Below are 17,285 nucleotides of genomic sequence, written 5' to 3'. Positions count from 1 at the left end.
TTTTTATTTAAGATGCAGAATATGTATTGATAAATAAGGGTGGCCCACTTTACTTGACCAGCTTGCCCACTTTTTTTTTTTTCTTCTGGAGTGCATGATCGCAAAAAGTTTATTGGTATACACCTTGCAAATAACGCTTCATATGAACTATATATAAATTGAAATATTATAGCTGGGCCTTAAAGTTAACAAAAGTAATAAAGAAAAGAAATGAAAAAAAAAAACGTCTAGGTATCTAAATCACACAGTGTCTCACTTTACCTAAATTCACCCTACTAGTTTAAATTTAATGCATAGACCCAAACTGTATTTATTCTAGGGCTCTGAGAGTGAATTATTGTTTACTGTAATGGCGCTCTCACCAATTACAACTGTTTGTGGTTAGCCTAAAAAAACAACAACAAAAAAAAAACAAGATATTTCTTGAGCGGATTTATATTTGTTTATTAAATAAACCATGTAAACCTTAAGAGTTAAAATGTTTTTAATAAGAAAATTCGTGACATCTGATCACTCGGCTCTCTGAGCCTTCAAGCGCCCCCTGGAGAAAGAAGAACTACTTTTGTCAGACAAGAAACAGCCAATAAAGTTTGCCAGTCGATGGCCCCGCCCATTCACTATCATGTGACACAAACAGAGCTCTATCTGGCCATCTACGTCACCCTGACCCACTTCATGACAGCAGAGGTTATATCACACTGATCAACACTGAACTTCATCTAATATCATTTCTGAGGACAGCGGACACTGACACTGGCATGAAACCGCTTCTAGCTTTTATTCCGCTCAGATCCTGCTCTTAAATCCGCTTCCTGGAAGACAAATCTGCTGCAGAGGAAACTCGAACACAGAGTTCTAGTAAGTATGTCAGCCATCATTCACAGCAGCGCATGTGTAGTTGAGCACTAACGTTACTGCGCTGTGTTGTTACGGCATTACTCATTAAGTTCATGCATGCAGTTTTGCATTTTATTTTCAGTTTAGATAATATATGAAAGTTACTAATTATATCTGACAGCACTTAACAACTTTATTTGCATTTTTAGTGTAGTAATATACTGTATGTGTGTGTTTAATGTGGACTATTATTATTTTTCTCATCAGATCTGGTTTTAAATATGTCCTGTTCATGTGGACCCGCAGTGAGGGTGATTCTAAAGTCTGTTCATAAAGGTGAGTGAACCATTAACACTCAAAAAATACAAATAGATAACTCAAGAACTGTTGTAGTACACTCAACATGGTTTCTTAACAGCAGATGAAGCCTAGCTAACAGTTTTTAGTTCCCAGAACGTCCTGGGACATTCCTAGAACGTACATTTTTAAGGTTTGTTATCATCAACCAGGAAGGTTTTTGTCTTAAAAATCCTCAGTGCAAAGTTCTGGGAAAGTTATTTCATGCTTAAAATTACTCAGGATTGTTATTTGTTTTTCAAATAATCAAATATAAACCAGTATGTTAAATATCAGTGGCATGCTGGAAAGTTGCAACATGCCTATAATGGTTACCGTCTAGTTGGCAGTTGTAGCTTTTGACACACAGCCAACAGAATCTAAACTAACAGACAGTGTTTGTAATTCTTTCATAAATTAACTGAGCCCAATGTTTACATCACAGTATTAGTAGTGTTTGTTAATAAGGTCTGATTTTACTGATTTAGTTTTTTATGTTGTTTTCATGACAGTTATGTTTGATGACCAGTACCATGGTATAGCAGTGGCATCTAATGCTAATGTTGTGTTATCATTCACATGCAATGGTGTTTAAAATATTGGGAAAATAAGTGCATTTTAACATACTTTTAAACAAGAACTTATTACGGGAATAATATATACTTAAAGGAATAGCTAGCTTGGCCAGAAATGAACATTTACTGAAAATGTGCTCACCCTCAGGCCATTCAAGATGTAGAGGATTTTGTATCTGAATTACATTTGAAAAAATGTAGCATTACATCACTTGCTCACCAATGAATCCTCTGTAGTGAATGGGTGCCGTCAGAATGAGAGTCCAAACAGCTGATCAGATCTATTATTTAATGTCTTTAGTAGCAAAAAGGTGCACGTTTGTAAGAAACAAATCCATCATTAAGCCTTTTTTTTTTTACTTTAAACCAAAATGTAAGTCTGTCAAATGTAGTTTAACTAGTTTAATTGTTTATCATATTTTTTTCTGACAGGTTTTCCTCGTTCACGTGTTCAGCTCTTCAGCCACACCAGAGCAGTGTGTGATGAAGTTCATCTACCTCCGTTTGTGCACGTGAGATTGTTTTCACAAACAGCAGTGTGTTTCGCCTCTAAAGACGGTACGACCAGAGACGGTGATGGTGGAAAGGTACTCTTCATTCTTTTTGTTACATGTACATGAATGTTTCTTTGATGTATAAAATACTCCTAGTTATTGATTATATTTGATGACTGTTTTGCAGAAGGGTGTAAGTGAGGCGGGTGGAAAGCGGGCGTCAGGTGCGGGAGGTTCAGGGAAAGGTGGCAGTCAGCTGAGATGTCCGAAATGTGGAGATCCGTGTACACACGTGGAGACTTTTGTATGTAAGTATCACTCTATCTTTCGACCAGTATTTAATGTTTATTATGGGAGGTTTTATTAATAACTAGATGTCGACCGATGTATCGGTTTTGCTGATTAATCAGCACAGATGGTTGGTTGGCGGAACTATCGGTTATCAGCAAAAATCCATGCCGATAGTTTTTTCCGGGTTGGATACGTTGTCTGAAGTGTTGTTCCTTGTTAGAGTGTGTTAATTTCAGCATTTACTGATATATTTTTTCAAAATTTAGTTGCTTTTGTTAACATCAATGAACAATGAACTAACTGTAATGATCAATATATAATTAATATTAATCTTTTTATTCATTTATAAAGTATGGTTCAGTAGGCTACTTTTTTTTTTTTTTTTTTTAAATAGTAGAGCACTGTTTATTTTCTGTTCAGTATCCATTTTAAAAACTATCGGTCGATTAATCAGTATCGGCCAGTGTGGTCCAACCTAGTTATCGGTATCGGTAAAATTCAATATCGGTCGACCTCTATTAATAACCAAAGAAATGAATAACTGGATTCCACGTCAGCATTTAGTTTCTTTTATTTATGTATTTATTTATTTATAAGTTTGTTTGTTTGTTAATTGATAAAATTAATTAATAAAAACTTAAACATATTGCTTGCACCACAATTTTGGTATCATGACTTTGATTTGGCCTACAATTGTTTTTCAAATGTTATTAATAAAAAATAAATAAAATGACAAAAAGTTAACTATTTCTTCTGTTTTTATTTAGGTAGTTATTCGCTTCATCATGGTTTCAGGACAGTATAACCATTGATTTTCAATGTTAATTTAAAAAAAAAAAAAACGCTATTAAAATTATGTTCATCCTAGATTTTTTGTACTCAAGTAATTAAAAATGCAATTCATACATATAATGTATATTTTAATGAATAGTAGATCTAGGACAATCTCTCTTTTTTGTCACCCCCCTAGTGAAAAATAAATATACTAAAATGTATTTAAAATACATTTATTTCATGCTAAGTATACTACAAATACAGTTACATGTTAGGTACTTAATAAAATATCCTGCAGTTGTACTTTTAATATATTAAACTGGCATATTTAAAGTCTGCTAAACTGGAACAACTAATTATGCACTTAATGCACTTTAATTGAAGTCCAACTAAAGATATACTTGCGTATATTTGATTGTGTCCTAAAGTGGAACTATTGCAAGTACACTTTAGGTACACTTTAAATATTTTGCATTTAAAGACATTTATTATTAAGATATTTATTAATATTATTTAAAGATCTTCATTAGTAGTGACATTAAAACATATTTTAGGTTTAATATTAAGAAATGTTCATTGTGCACAAGTAGTACTCGAAATAAAGTTTAATTACAACTGAACTATACTTATATATAACTATACTAAAATAAATGCATTGTAAATCTAATGCTAAAACTAACTGAGAACCAATGGTATATACAGATGATTATATGATCTATATTAATTACTCAAACTATGTTATATAGAAATGTTCACCTTCCAAGGTTTCTGCTGATTGTGGCATCTAGATATTCTATTATTCTATGTCTGTGCTAAAAACTTCGTTAATTTCGTTGACTGAACAGCTATCTTGCATTTGCCTCATACAGCCTCCACACGGTTTGTGAAATGTGAAAAGTGCCATCATTTCTTTGTGGTCCTGTCTGAGGCCGACTCCAAAAAGGGTTTGAATAAGGAAGCGGATAGCTCTGAGCATGTGAAATTTGCATTAGCTCAGAAACCCCCTCCACCTCCTAAAAAGGTACGATTCCATCACACCATACAGACATTATTACGTTAACGTAAGTTAATCTTTGTGTAATCAGATCAACTTTTTGAAAGTAAACTAGCTAATCCTGTGACATCAGGTCCTAGAAATGCAGTAAACATCTGCTCACATGGGCTTCTGTTGTCTCACCCTCTGTAGATTTATGCCTACCTCGACAAATATGTTGTTGGTCAGTCGTACGCCAAGAAAGTGTTGGCAGTTGCCGTCTATAATCATTACAAACGGATCTACAACAACCTTCCGGCAGCAGGCCGACAGCAAGCGGAAACGGAGAAACAGAGTTCGCTCTCTCCTAGAGGTTTGTATTATATCGTAATCTGCCATTTAACGATAAAATAAATATCTAAATACTCTAAATATATAAATACTAAATAAATTGTATTCATTGGTTAGTTGCAGAGGAAAAACTGGAGACTGCTGTGAGTCAGCATCCACACGGACTGAAATAGCACTAGTTTTTGTTAAATAATATAATAAAATCTCTCCTCTCTCCTTGATATTTTTCCCAACACAGTCATTACTTTTGCCGGTACTCTGCGGCAAGCTTTATATGTGCGCTTGAGCGTGGAGTAGGGTATATATGAAAGATTATAGGCTATATATTAAAGATTATTTGACTAAACACACGTTTAGTCAACCAGAAAGTCGGTGGCATACCTAAAAATGTTCATTGCTTTTGGTATCTAATGTTAACAAATTGAACCTCATTGTAAACTGTTACCGCTTAGTCTTATTCAGTAGACAGTATCTCAACAAAAAAAGAACTAATAATAAAAAAAACTTCAGGTTTTGTTAAAATATTTTCCACTTTGTAATTGAGTAAATGAGCACAGCAAATAATACAATGAAAATATTTCTTTCAATACACAAATATAACAATACATGTTAATAAAATATAATAAGCTTAAGCAACATAATGAATATTACACGCAGTGTTGGGGTAACTCATTGCAAGTAATGCTTGTTACATAATGAGTTTACTTTTTTTCAAGTAACTAGTAAAGTAACGCATTACTTTTTAATTTGCAAGAAAATATCTGAGTTACTTTTTTAAATAAGTAACGGCAGTTACTTTTTTCCTATTTATTGATTAAAAGCTCTCCTGTCCCCATGTCGAGAGAAATCGGGAGAGAGATGTTACTTTAGTGTTACTTTAGTTCTAGAATAAATGTGAACATATGATTCAAACCTGCAGTCATTAAATAAGTTAAATAATACAAATATCTTTTATGTATTTAATCCCATTTTTTAACTAATGTTTTTGCTGCTGACCTTTGATGATCCAATTCAATCATATTAAAGGACACTTCCAGAACAAGAATTTACAGATAATGTACTCACCCCCTTGTCATCCAAGATGTTCATGTGTTTGTCTCTTCAGTCGTAAAGAAATGTTTTTTGAGGAAAACATTTTAGGCACCAAAATTGTGGCACCATATCAGTCCATTATATGGAGAAAAATGCAGAAATGTTTTCCTCAAAAAACATAATTTCTGAAAGACATGAACATCTGGGATGACAAGAGTGCATTATATGTGAATCATTGTTTTGGAAGTGGACTTTACTTCCAAAACAATGATTCAGCAAAAATTACTCAAGATAAACTAACATTTGTTCTTCTTTTTTTATTATTGCTGAAGTGTGTTGAACTTTTCATCTTCTGCATTCTGTTATACAGATGAAAATTTACTTTTCCTTCAGCCTGAGGCTTTTGGTGTGAAAGGGCTTTTACATATGCCAAAAATTGAACTTTTTATATTAAAACAAACAAGCAAGCCCTGCTCAGATTTAGAAAGTAACGCAACTCATTACTTTCCAGAAAAAGTAACGCAAGTAGTTACTTTTTTTAAAAGGGAATAATGCAAAATTGTAAATGCATTACTTTTAAAAGTAACTTTCCCCAACACTGATTACAAGGATTTTAACAGACACTTTATTTGGCCAGTATCTTTCCAAAACAGTGTATCTTTAGTTTTACTAACCTTCCTTGTCTTGTGACCGCCATATATATATATATATATATATATATATATATATCTTTTTTATTTCTAAAAATTATATTTCTATGAATCATTTCAAGCTGACTACTTCAAAAAAAAAAAAAAAAAAAAAAAAAAGAAAAAAGAAAAAAGAAAGAAAGACACTCAAAAGTTAGATATTATTTTTTTTGGAAAAGTGGAAAAACAGTGGGAAAAAAAGTGGAACAACAAATTGAATGTATTTTAGTGTTTACATTAAACGTCTTGAATCTGCTTGATTACTGTCAGTGATTGTTGGGTAGAAATTATAATAATACTTTAATAATATTACATTATTACCATCCTTTAACCCATTTTATTGCATAAATATTTACATATGAAATATTATACACTCCTGTTCAAACATTTGGGGTCAGTAAATTTTCTTTTATTGTTTTTGAAAATCTCTTATGCTCACCAAGCCTGCATTTATTTGATTAGAAATATTACAAATAAAACAGTTTTCTATTTTAATATTTTATTAAAATGTAGTTTATTCCTGTGATCAAAGCTGAATGTTCAGCATCATTACTCCAGTCTTCAGTGTCACATGATCCTTCAGAAATCATTCTAATATGCTGATTTGCTGCTCAAGAAACATTTTATTACATTTATATTCCAATGTTGAAAACTTTTTGTGAAAAACACTCTTTTTTTTTCTGCATTTTTTTGATGAGGAGAAAGTTCAAATTTACTTTCCTCTTTGTCCCAAGTGAGACATAAGGCTGCAAAAAAAGAAGTTCAAAGACCAGCATTTATTAGAAATCTATCTTTGTAACAAAATTAAAAGGCCTTACTAATACGTCCAATCAATTTAACGCATCCTTGCGATTCTTAATTTCTTAAAATTATTCCTATTGACCCTAAATGTTTGTATGGTAGTGTATGAGAGACAAAAGCTGCAATTCAGTCCGTACTGTTCCCGTTCTTCAGCTCACTGATCTGTTGAGGCATTGAGGGTCTGTATAGTTTGTCATTTGTCCAGTGGTGTGTCTGTAGTATTCCAGGGTAGAGCCAGCGTAAGCGTCTGAACTTTCCCCTGCTGTTACTGTTACACAACTCATTTTGTGATGTTAGATTTGCTCATTATGCTAAGTTTACTGTCCTTTCCTCTGTAGAGTTAGAGATCAGAAGACGTGAAGATGAATACAGGTTTACAAGTAAGTGTTTGTTTTGTGTACTTCACGTTCACATACAGTAGAATAACCTAACAGAGGAAACATTTGAACTTCCCGACGGTTTTGTGGTACAAATTGTGAAATTTGCAGACATAACATGACTCCATGTTTACATGTATACACATATCAACCATCTGTGCTTGTGTGTGGTGCACTCAGGATCTGTTGGGTTCATCACTGACCTCCATAAAGTGGGATGAAGTGTCACAACGACCTAGTTAGAGCCCTCAGGGTCTCTGGCCATTCAGATTTCACACTGGGGCTTCTGTCCGCTTGGTTCTTATTTATAGTGTGGACGAGGGCCAGCAGGAGACCTGCCGGTCTGGCTCATACTGGACAGGGCTTGGAAACTAGGCCGTTCTGATGACATAATTATGGGTTGTGTAATAGTGACCGCTACCCCAACTTAGATCCTGAGATTTGATACTTAATCAAGATACAAGCTCATGTATAAGAGTAGTTTAACTGTGAATTCATGAGAAAACTTAAAAAGCAAATAATTGAAAACACAGTGAAAACTCCAAACTACTCCTTTGAAAACAAATAACACATTCCACACTTGACTGAAAGTAGAGGAAGAAAAATCTGTGTTTGGTTATTTTATATTTTTAGAGAGATTTAGCCCACAGGGTTCCGGGCAAAAGCAGCTAAATTCCTGTGGAGTCATGTTGCTTTTTCATGGTTAAATAAATAACACATGATGTGCTGGATGGAGATGTGAAGTGTGGTGTGGTTGTTTTCTTAGAGCTGCTTCAGATCGCTGGAATCAATCCCCATGGCAACGCTCTGGGCGCGTCTGTTCAGCAGCAGACCAATCAGCAAGCTCCTCAAGACAAAAGGGGCAGGGACGTGCTTGACTCCGCCCCCACTGATATTAAGCTGGAAAAGAGCAACATTGTGTTGCTGGGACCCACTGGATCAGGTTAGTACGGGATCTTCACATAACCCTGTATAGCACCTACTGGTGGCCAATTTGATGTATTGTTTGATGTGTATGGCTATTGATAAATACTTAACCAGTCTATAAGAATTAGAGGTGAAATATGCTTAATTTTCATTAAAATAATGCAAAAAATCTTAATGACCCCAAAATAGGCCTAATTTTCTATACACAAATTATTATATATTATTTTTATTTATTTATTGATTGATCGATTGATTGATTTATTAACCATGACTTGGACATTTATTTGTGCGATTTATCCTTTTAGGATATGTTAGCACTTGTATTAATGACAGAACAGCAAGAAGGTGTCATACTCTGTGGTTTTTGAAAAATAAATAAATAAATAAATAAATAAATATATATAGTCTGTGTGCCTAAAATCTAGTCAACTGAATGAAATGTTAAAATTTGATAATTTTGATTTACACTATCCATCATAAGTTTTTGAAAATTAAGATTTTTAATCTAAGTTTCTAATCTTAATTTTTAAGTCTCTTCTGCTCACAAAGTCGCATTTAATTAATCCGAAGTACAGCAAAAACAGTATAATTTTAAAATATTTTTACTATTTAAAATAACTGTTTTCTGTTTGAACGTATTTTTTATTTGATCCAAAGTGCAAACAGTAAAATTTTGAAGTATTTTTATGATTTAAAACAACTGCTTTCTATTTGAATATATAGTCAAATGTAATTTATTCCTGTGATTTCAAAGCATCATTTTAGCGTCATTACTCCAGTCACATGATCCTTCAGAAATTATTGTAATAATTTGATTTGCTGTTCAAAAAACATTTATTATTATGTTGAAAATAGCTGAGTAGAATTTTTTTTTCAGGTTTCTTTGAATACAAAGTTCAGAAAAACAGCATTTATCTGAGGTAGAAATCTTTTGTAACATTAAGTGCCTTTGTCATCACTTTTGATCAATTTAAAGCATCCTTGGCTAAATGAAAGCAAGGAGCATTTCTTTCCCTCTCTCAAAAGATCTCTGAAGACTGGAGTACTGATACGGAAAATGTAGCTTTGATCACAGAAATAAATTACATTTGACTATATATTCAAATAGAAAGCAGTTGTTTTAAATCATAAAAATACTTCTAAATTTTACTGTTTGCACTTTGGATCAAATAAATGCAGGCTTGGTGAGCAGAAGAGACTTTAAAAACAAAAACATAAATCTTACTGTTCAAAAACTTTTGACTGGTAGTGTATATTGAAATATTGTATTTTTGTTAACATTCACAGGTAAAACTCTGCTGGCCCAGACTCTGGCTAAATGCTTGGATGTACCCTTCGCAATCTGCGATTGTACCACCCTGACACAGGCGGGCTATGTGGGCGAGGACATTGAATCTGTTATTGCCAAACTTCTGCAGGACGCCAACTATTCAGTTGAGAAAGCCCAGCAAGGTCAGACTCTCAGACTTTGCAATTTTGTAACATTTAATCTTAGAAAAAAATAACAGATTTTACTGTAGTAACCAATGGTTTCATGGAAGTGAAGATGGCCTGCCTCCCCACATTTAATAAACAATAATCTTTCATTACAAGGAACAGAAGTTGACTGATATAAAACGCCTCTGTGTCTGACCTTTTAATATTTCACTGAAACATTTTGATTCCTCTTTCTAAGTGAACTTACTATTTTTAAAAATGAACCCTTTCTGTTCGAAGGTCTGTGATTTGTCATTCATTTGTCATTCTCTTGCAGGCATAGTGTTTCTGGATGAGGTGGATAAGATTGGCAGTGTGCCTGGAATTCATCAGCTGAGAGATGTTGGAGGTGAAGGAGTTCAGCAGGTCTGTGATTATATTTCAGCCACATTCATCTCTCCCAAAGCTCTATGATTCTGTCACCGCCAATACACAGAGTTACTGGCCTACTGAACTACTTCACACTGCTGAAAATCTCTTGTCAGAGGTACTGCCTGAACATCCCAGAATTGTTGTATGGATATTAATATATACGTTTTTAACAAGTCATGAAATATAACTAATGCACAGTGCAATTGTGAAGCAGTTTTTTTTAAATTAGACAATTAGTTGAATAAATCAGATTGTGTCCATGTAAATCTAAGGAGCTGCGAGCACAACAAACAACGACAGGACATTTTGTTGGTCAGTTGGTCATAATTTCTCTTCCGCAAAACTGTAGTTTAAAGGGTTAATCTAAGTGGTCCAATGGAAGTTTCTTGACTTTGTTTAACCTTGAAATGTGCTTCTGAGATCACTTTTGTTCCAAGGAACTCTTGAGCTGAGGTTTCCATAAACATGCGTTTACATTTTTTACAAAGACGCCCACTGTGGTAAAACCAAGAAAAAAACAAAAAAACAAAATGATTTCCCAATCTCCTAAAAGATTCAGAAATAAATAGCTGCTGCACACTCAACAGAATCTAGACCAGATCCAGACAATGTGGGCAACTAATAGCAAACAGAGCGGTGAGACTGAGAAGTGTGTGGGTTCACTGAAGTCATTACAGAAGTCTGCGTTTGAGATGACAAGCATCTACTGAATACAGCAGAAAGGAAGGACAGGGAGGGTCTGATCTTGATGCTAAAAAGTACTAATCTGCATGACCATGTAGTCTGGTAAGCAGTCTGTGAAAGTCAGCTGGTAATCCACTGGGTTCATAGCTGAACCAGCTGGTGTTGTTACTGTCATAACCAGCTGAATAATGATATTGTGCTGAATTGTTATAGATAGGTTCAACTTAAAAGGTAGGAAAACTTTTTCTAAATGGTGCCAGCTGTATTGTTTATATCAAAAAGAGAAGTGGGCCAACAACCGAACCTTGAGGTACCCCAGTGGCTAGCTGTTGTAACTTGGGTACTCCTCGCTTAAAAGAACCCTTGAAGGTTCAACGTGCGAAGTAGAACACAAACCAGCAACGAGTAGTAGGATAAACAGAACCAGATGAGTAAAGTTGGAGAACAAACTTTAAGTTGGCTTGAGAAAGCTTAGCCTGAAAGTTTGAAGCAGTTGTAAAAGTATGAAAGTTGATGTTGCTATCATTGCTGTCATGCTTACATGATTTAACATGTTGTTAGCATGATTAGCTTGTTGCTTACATTTTTATAGGCTGATTACAGTGTTGTTTGCATGATTAGCATGTTGTTAACATGTTACTACCATGATTAGCAAGTTAACAACATGATTAACAAGTTACTAACATGTTATTAGCATGATTAGCAAGTTCCTAACATGTTTATAGCATGATTAAAATGTTACTAGCATGTGTCTAACATTCAAAAAGCGATTCTCAAAAAAAAAAAAAAAAAAAAGCCGGGACTTCTAACGGCAGCTGCAGTGACACGCTGACTTTACTAGTCAATGATTGGCCCTTTTTTCATTAAGAAGGCGGGACTACTATTCTGTAGTCTTTGGCTTGTTGCTAGCATATTAGCATGTTACTAACATGTTAGCACGATAAACATTTTGCTATCATGTTTCTAGCATCTTATCATGATGATTAGCAAGTTACTAGTATGTTACTAGTATGATTAGCAAGTTAAGAACATGTTGCTAGCTTGATTAGCAAGTTACTAACATGTTGTTAACATGTTTCTAACATGGTTAGCAAATTAGTAGAAAGTAACTAGTTTGATTAGCAAGTTACTAGCAGTTGTTAGCATGATTGGCAAGTTACTATCATGTTGTTAGTGTGTTTCTAGCATTATTAGCATGTTGCTAGCATGATTAACATGTTTAAACCAGCTAAAACCAGCTGATTCAGTAAAAAACAGCTAAAACCAGCCAAGGCTGGTTGTCTAGCCTTAGTTGGTTTAAGTTGAAAATAGCTGGTTTAACCTTGGCTTGTCTTTTAGCAAGTCTCCCAGCATGGCCAGCTAAGACCAGCCTGATCAGCTAAAAAGTGGCCAAAACCACTTTAAGCCACTTTAAAACCAGCCTGGGAGTCCAGCCAAGCCAGCCATTCAGCTTAGGCTGGTTTTAGCTGTTTTTTAAGTAGGGAGTTGTTAAGCTTTGCAATAGCAATAAACAGCATAGATGCACCATAGGTCTCTTTGTATAAAAGTTTTCACCCCGTCAATGAAAGTCTATGGGATTTTAGGTCGTTTTGATAGTCTGGTTTTCTTAAACCGTGAGCCGGATCATTTAGAAAAGATATAGCAATTAACTTCAGACCAGTCTGAAGGTTTGACCCGAGGTTGCTGGTTGTAGCTTTAAAGCTCTAGGAGGAGATTCTAAATTTTTCTCAGAAGAAGAAGAAGCTTATACAGCAGATCAGTACGTTGTCTTTCTCAAGCCAACTTAATAATGTTATAATTCACTGCAGAAAAGAAGCTTCAGCAGAGACTTTTTTTTGCATTGTGTGTCATTTTCTTAAATGCTGATGTTCCTGTGTGTCTGCTCAGGGTTTGCTGAAATTGCTTGAGGGAACAATCGTTAATGTTCCAGAGAAGAACAGCAGGAAGTTGAGAGGAGAGACGGTGCAAGTGGATACAACCAACATCCTGTTTGTGGCATCAGGTGCTTTCAATGGGCTGGACAGAATCATCAGCCGTAGGAAAAATGAGAAGGTTGTTTTTTCCTCAGTTTAATATAATTAAATACAAGTTCTTCAACATAAATCTGACTATCAGTATGTTGTACTTTCTTCATATCACCTGCAGTATCTTGGTTTTGGGACGCCTTCTAACCTGGGCAAAGGGCGTCGAGCTGCAGCGGCTGCAGATCTGGCCAACAGCTCAGGGAATGAAATGGACGCAATGGCTGAGATTGAGGAAAAGGACCGGCTCCTGCGGCACGTTGAAGCACGGGACCTCATCGAGTTCGGCATGATCCCAGAGTTTGTGGGCCGTTTGCCTGTGGTGGTGCCACTGCACAGTCTAGACGAGGAGATGCTGGTGCAGATCCTTACAGAGCCTCGTAACGCAGTGGTCCCTCAATATCAGGCTCTCTTCAGTATGGATAAAGTATGTATAATTGAACAAGTGATGTCCAGTCCGGCTTCTGGATGGCGTGTCCTGCAGTGTTTTGCTTTAAATTGCTTCAACACACTTACTTGAAAGTTTATAGTCAGTCTGAAGGTCTTCATTGAAAATCAGGTTGGTTTAATTGGGGTTGGAGCTAAAGTCTGCAGGACTGTAGTCCTCCAGGAGCAGGATTGAACACTCCTGCATCAACCAACATCACGGTAACCCATATTTTGTGCTTAGTGGTTATTCATAGACCAGTAGTAAGTCTAGTTATTCATCTTCTGCTTTTGTGTTTTTCGTTCCAGTGTGAGCTGAATGTAACCCCAGAGGCATTAAGAGCAATCGCCCGTTTTGCACTGGAACGGAAGACAGGAGCCAGAGGTCTTCGCTCCATCATGGTAAATAACAAGAATCAAAACCACATTCAGTATCTGCCTGCACATCCTTGCATTTCTGTTAGGCCACATTTACACTGCATGTCTTGATGCCCAATTCCGATTTGTTGACTATGTCCATTTTTTTTTTCTGACGACCAGCTTACGTCGTCTTTTAAAGGATTAGTTCACTTCCAGAATAAAAATGAATTTCCTGGTAATTTACTCACCCTCATGTCATCCAAAATGTTTGTGTCTTTCTTTTTTGAGTCGCAAGGAAATTAAGGTTTTTGAGGAAAGAACACCAGGATTTTTCACCATATAGTGGACTTCAATAGTGGCCTACGGGTTGAAGATACAAATTGCAGTTTCATTGCAGTTTCAAACGGCTCTACACGATAACGAGGAATAAGGGTCCTATCTAGTAAAACGATGTGTCTTTTTATCCAAAAATGCTCGTCTTACACTAGCTCGACCTCATGCGTTATGTATTATGGACTAGTATCTGTAAATATTACACCGCAAAAATACCATTTAAATGTGAATCCTGCATGTTCTGTGTGTCCCTGTTTTAATGAATGGAGCAGACGAGCGCTTTTGTTTACTACACACACTGAAGCGCGTGACGCTCGCTGTGATTTCAGCATTTGACCGTTCCGTTTTAGGAAAAATGGCGTCATATCATGCACACACAGAAATGTAAAGGTAGACACGGCAACCAGTCAAAATAAAAGTCCGGTTTTGAAGACATTGAAGAAGACATTGACATCAACTTGAAGACATTGTGCCAGATATATATTACTACTATTACTGCTACTACTACTAAAATGAAACAAACATGATTTTTAGGGTATAATCACACAACATTTCATCCATATTTTAGTTTTAATAGTTAATTTTCCTTTTTGTTTGCCCAAAAAAGTTTGCTTAATTTTTAATAATTAAAAGATAAATGAAATGAATGTTTCATGCCTTCATTTGATAACCAGAACATTTTAAATACACAACACAGAATTTCTGAGGGCAAAAAAAACTTTCATAAGGCTATTTTAAGAATACATTTGAATAAATTAAGTGTGCATTCAAATAATTAGACATGCTAAAACACAGAAATTGATAACAATAAAACATATGGTGAGAATAAATAAAACAATTTTTAGGGCCCTAAACGTCATTTTTGTTAAGTCTTTATTAAAGTGATGTGAATTTGTGTAAGTTTCATGATTTTAATTAATTAGACATGCTCTTTGATTAATAAAATTTAACTTACCATTAAAAAGGAGTTGAGAAAATTTCATAGGGCCCTACAATTGAAGTCCACTATATGGAGAAAAAACCTGGAATGTTTTCCTCAAAAATCTTACTTTCTTTTTGACTGAAGAAAGACTGACATGAACAACTTGGATGATGTAAGGGTGAGTAAATTATCAGGAATTTTTTATTCTGGAAGTGAACTAATCCTTTAACAGTGCCCTGTGTCTGAGACCTGCATTTACACTATACACTTGGTGAAACAACCCAGGCTAGACATACTGACCCAGAAACAGGGTTGCCAGGTCTGCGAAACAAAACCAGACCAATTGCTAATCAAAACAACCATGTTTATTCCACGGGTTTCCCCTTCTGCAGGGATCTTCCTTAAATAGCGAAGGGCAGAGATTGCTTTAACCTACGGAACAAAAAAACCCCCATGGCAACAGTTTAAAAAAAGCCCAGTTCCACAGGGAAACTGAGTACTTGGCAACACTTTGCTGATACTGACCTGGAAAAGTGTCCACCTAAGTTGACGTTATTTGCCACCGTTGCTTTTTTTAGAGATGTACAACTTGCATTGATCGGGGGGGATATCCAATTTGTCTGCTTACATGCCAGATGCAAATGCATGTATCCGATTTATATCCACATATGAATGAGGACTGAAACTGATCTGGGAATATCGGACCCCATAAGCTTTTTCCTGCTTGCGCATTCGTAGGACAGTGGCCTTCCAGGAGCAGGACTGGACACCAAATCCCGTTAGTACATATCTGATGTGTGTGATCTCTGGTCTTTCAGGAGAAGCTCTTGCTGGAGCCCATGTTTGAGGTGCCTCAATCTGACATCATTGCTGTGGAACTGACTAAGGAGGTGGTTCAGGGCAAGTGTGGACCACGCTACATCAGGTACAGCCAGGTTTTTTTCATCATTCATAAAGCTAAGGCTATGAGCTAATGTAGTTGTTAGCAATCGCTTGTACATAATGTTTTCAAGCAGGTTCTTTTGAATGAATCAGATCTTTTTAAATCTTCATCAACTGAATAGATCTTCAACATTATTCCACAAACCTGAACCATTGACATGTTTATGACCAACCTATAATGAGTGATTCTGTAATTTGGCAACTTAAAAAATTATTTGACTATTAAATGTTTCACCAGTGGCTCCCTGGTCGGTTTTTGAGTCTGGATCCCCAACTAATAATATGCAAAATAAACTTTGATTTGTGTGTGTTTGTGATCCAGAGCTCCTCCCAAAGAAACAGAGGAAGAGTTTGACTCGGCCTCTGAGGAAGACAACTGGCCCAGACACGCTGACGCCGCCAACAACTGAACGTGAAGCTGTCGTGTACACGTCGTGTCATTGCCTAAAAATCACTGTGGAGTTCCTCCAGCCGGACCTAAACAGAGAGCAGTGTTTGTAGATTTTTAAATGGCAGCACAATGAACAACATTTTGGAATGTTTATTACATTAAATATGGTGCGTTTGATAACCTAAAGCAGAGAGATATGAAAAGTGTTATTTAATAAACAGATACACTAACATAGTCTAGCTTATTTTCAATCTGTCTAAAGATAATTGTTCTCTACTTCTAAAGTTGTTAGTGGGTGATTTGTTGCTTGTTGTCGGTGTGTGAACATTATAAGGGAAGTAACCGGATGATGTGAAATTTCAAAATGTTGAATTTTAGTATTTCTGGTGCATAATACACCTATGACGCACGTCCTGTTTCAGCAGGACACACTGATACGGCACACGTGTGACATTTTCTTATGCCTCTGTTTTAACCATGACGTTCGATTCTACAGCACTGTTACGTACATCTAGTTTTTAGGTTTTACTGTTTTGAGACTGTTAACTTAAGAACTGAACAAAAACAATGTGACAACAATAAATTTGACAAAAATGCACACATGTTCTACGCAGCCTGTCTGGTTTTTAGTTTCTGTTGTTTTATTAGCTTTGTCCTGTGTGTTGTGTACTCATATCCCATTTTGGTTTCTATTTAATTCTGCATACACACATCTAAAAACAGCAGTATCATTTATAGATTTCTCTAGTTTCTCTTTTGCTCTATTTTTTTTTCTGCTCACCATTTCCCCGTTAAAAACAGAAACCAAATCCTTCGAGGTAAAACTGAAACAATTTTTTGAGTGAGTAACTTTGGAAATGCCCTAAAGAGCAATGAAATCCAGTTCTGTGAATCTGTTTCT

General features: G+C 35.6%; 1 protein-coding gene across 1 annotated transcript; it reads left to right on the top strand.

Moving 5' to 3' along the window:
- The first annotated feature begins 641 nt into the window (after positions 1 to 641).
- On the top strand, positions 642 to 16,984 carry clpxb (caseinolytic mitochondrial matrix peptidase chaperone subunit Xb). Its single transcript, XM_051099501.1, has 15 exons — positions 642 to 858; positions 1,105 to 1,173; positions 2,181 to 2,335; positions 2,430 to 2,550; positions 4,177 to 4,328; positions 4,494 to 4,653; positions 7,492 to 7,533; positions 8,297 to 8,473; positions 9,745 to 9,909; positions 10,211 to 10,299; positions 12,877 to 13,041; positions 13,135 to 13,437; positions 13,746 to 13,838; positions 15,870 to 15,976; positions 16,316 to 16,984. The coding sequence occupies exons 2-15, from the start codon at positions 1,119 to 1,121 to the stop codon at positions 16,401 to 16,403; spliced, it is 1,872 nt and encodes a 623-aa protein (XP_050955458.1). The 5' UTR covers positions 642 to 858; positions 1,105 to 1,118; the 3' UTR covers positions 16,404 to 16,984.
- The last annotated feature ends 301 nt before the right edge of the window (positions 16,985 to 17,285 follow it).

Source organism: Labeo rohita, chromosome 25 (genome assembly GCF_022985175.1).
Source record: "Labeo rohita strain BAU-BD-2019 chromosome 25, IGBB_LRoh.1.0, whole genome shotgun sequence".
In the NCBI taxonomy this organism is placed as follows: Eukaryota; Metazoa; Chordata; class Actinopteri; order Cypriniformes; family Cyprinidae; genus Labeo; species Labeo rohita.
The sequence above is the reverse complement of the archived record's forward strand: the minus strand, read 5'-3'. Positions and strand labels throughout refer to the sequence as shown.

Bases quoted from the DNA above. Each gene is read 5' to 3' on its own strand.
- clpxb (XM_051099501.1), top strand. From the start codon at position 1,119: ATGTCCTGTTCATGTGGACCCGCAGTGAGGGTGATTCTAAAGTCTGTT. The intron at 13,438-13,745 runs GTATGTATAATT...TTTTCGTTCCAG, and splicing joins CTCTCTTCAGTATGGATAAA to TGTGAGCTGAATGTAACCCC. The intron at 15,977-16,315 runs GTACAGCCAGGT...TTTGTGATCCAG, and splicing joins TGTGGACCACGCTACATCAG to AGCTCCTCCCAAAGAAACAG.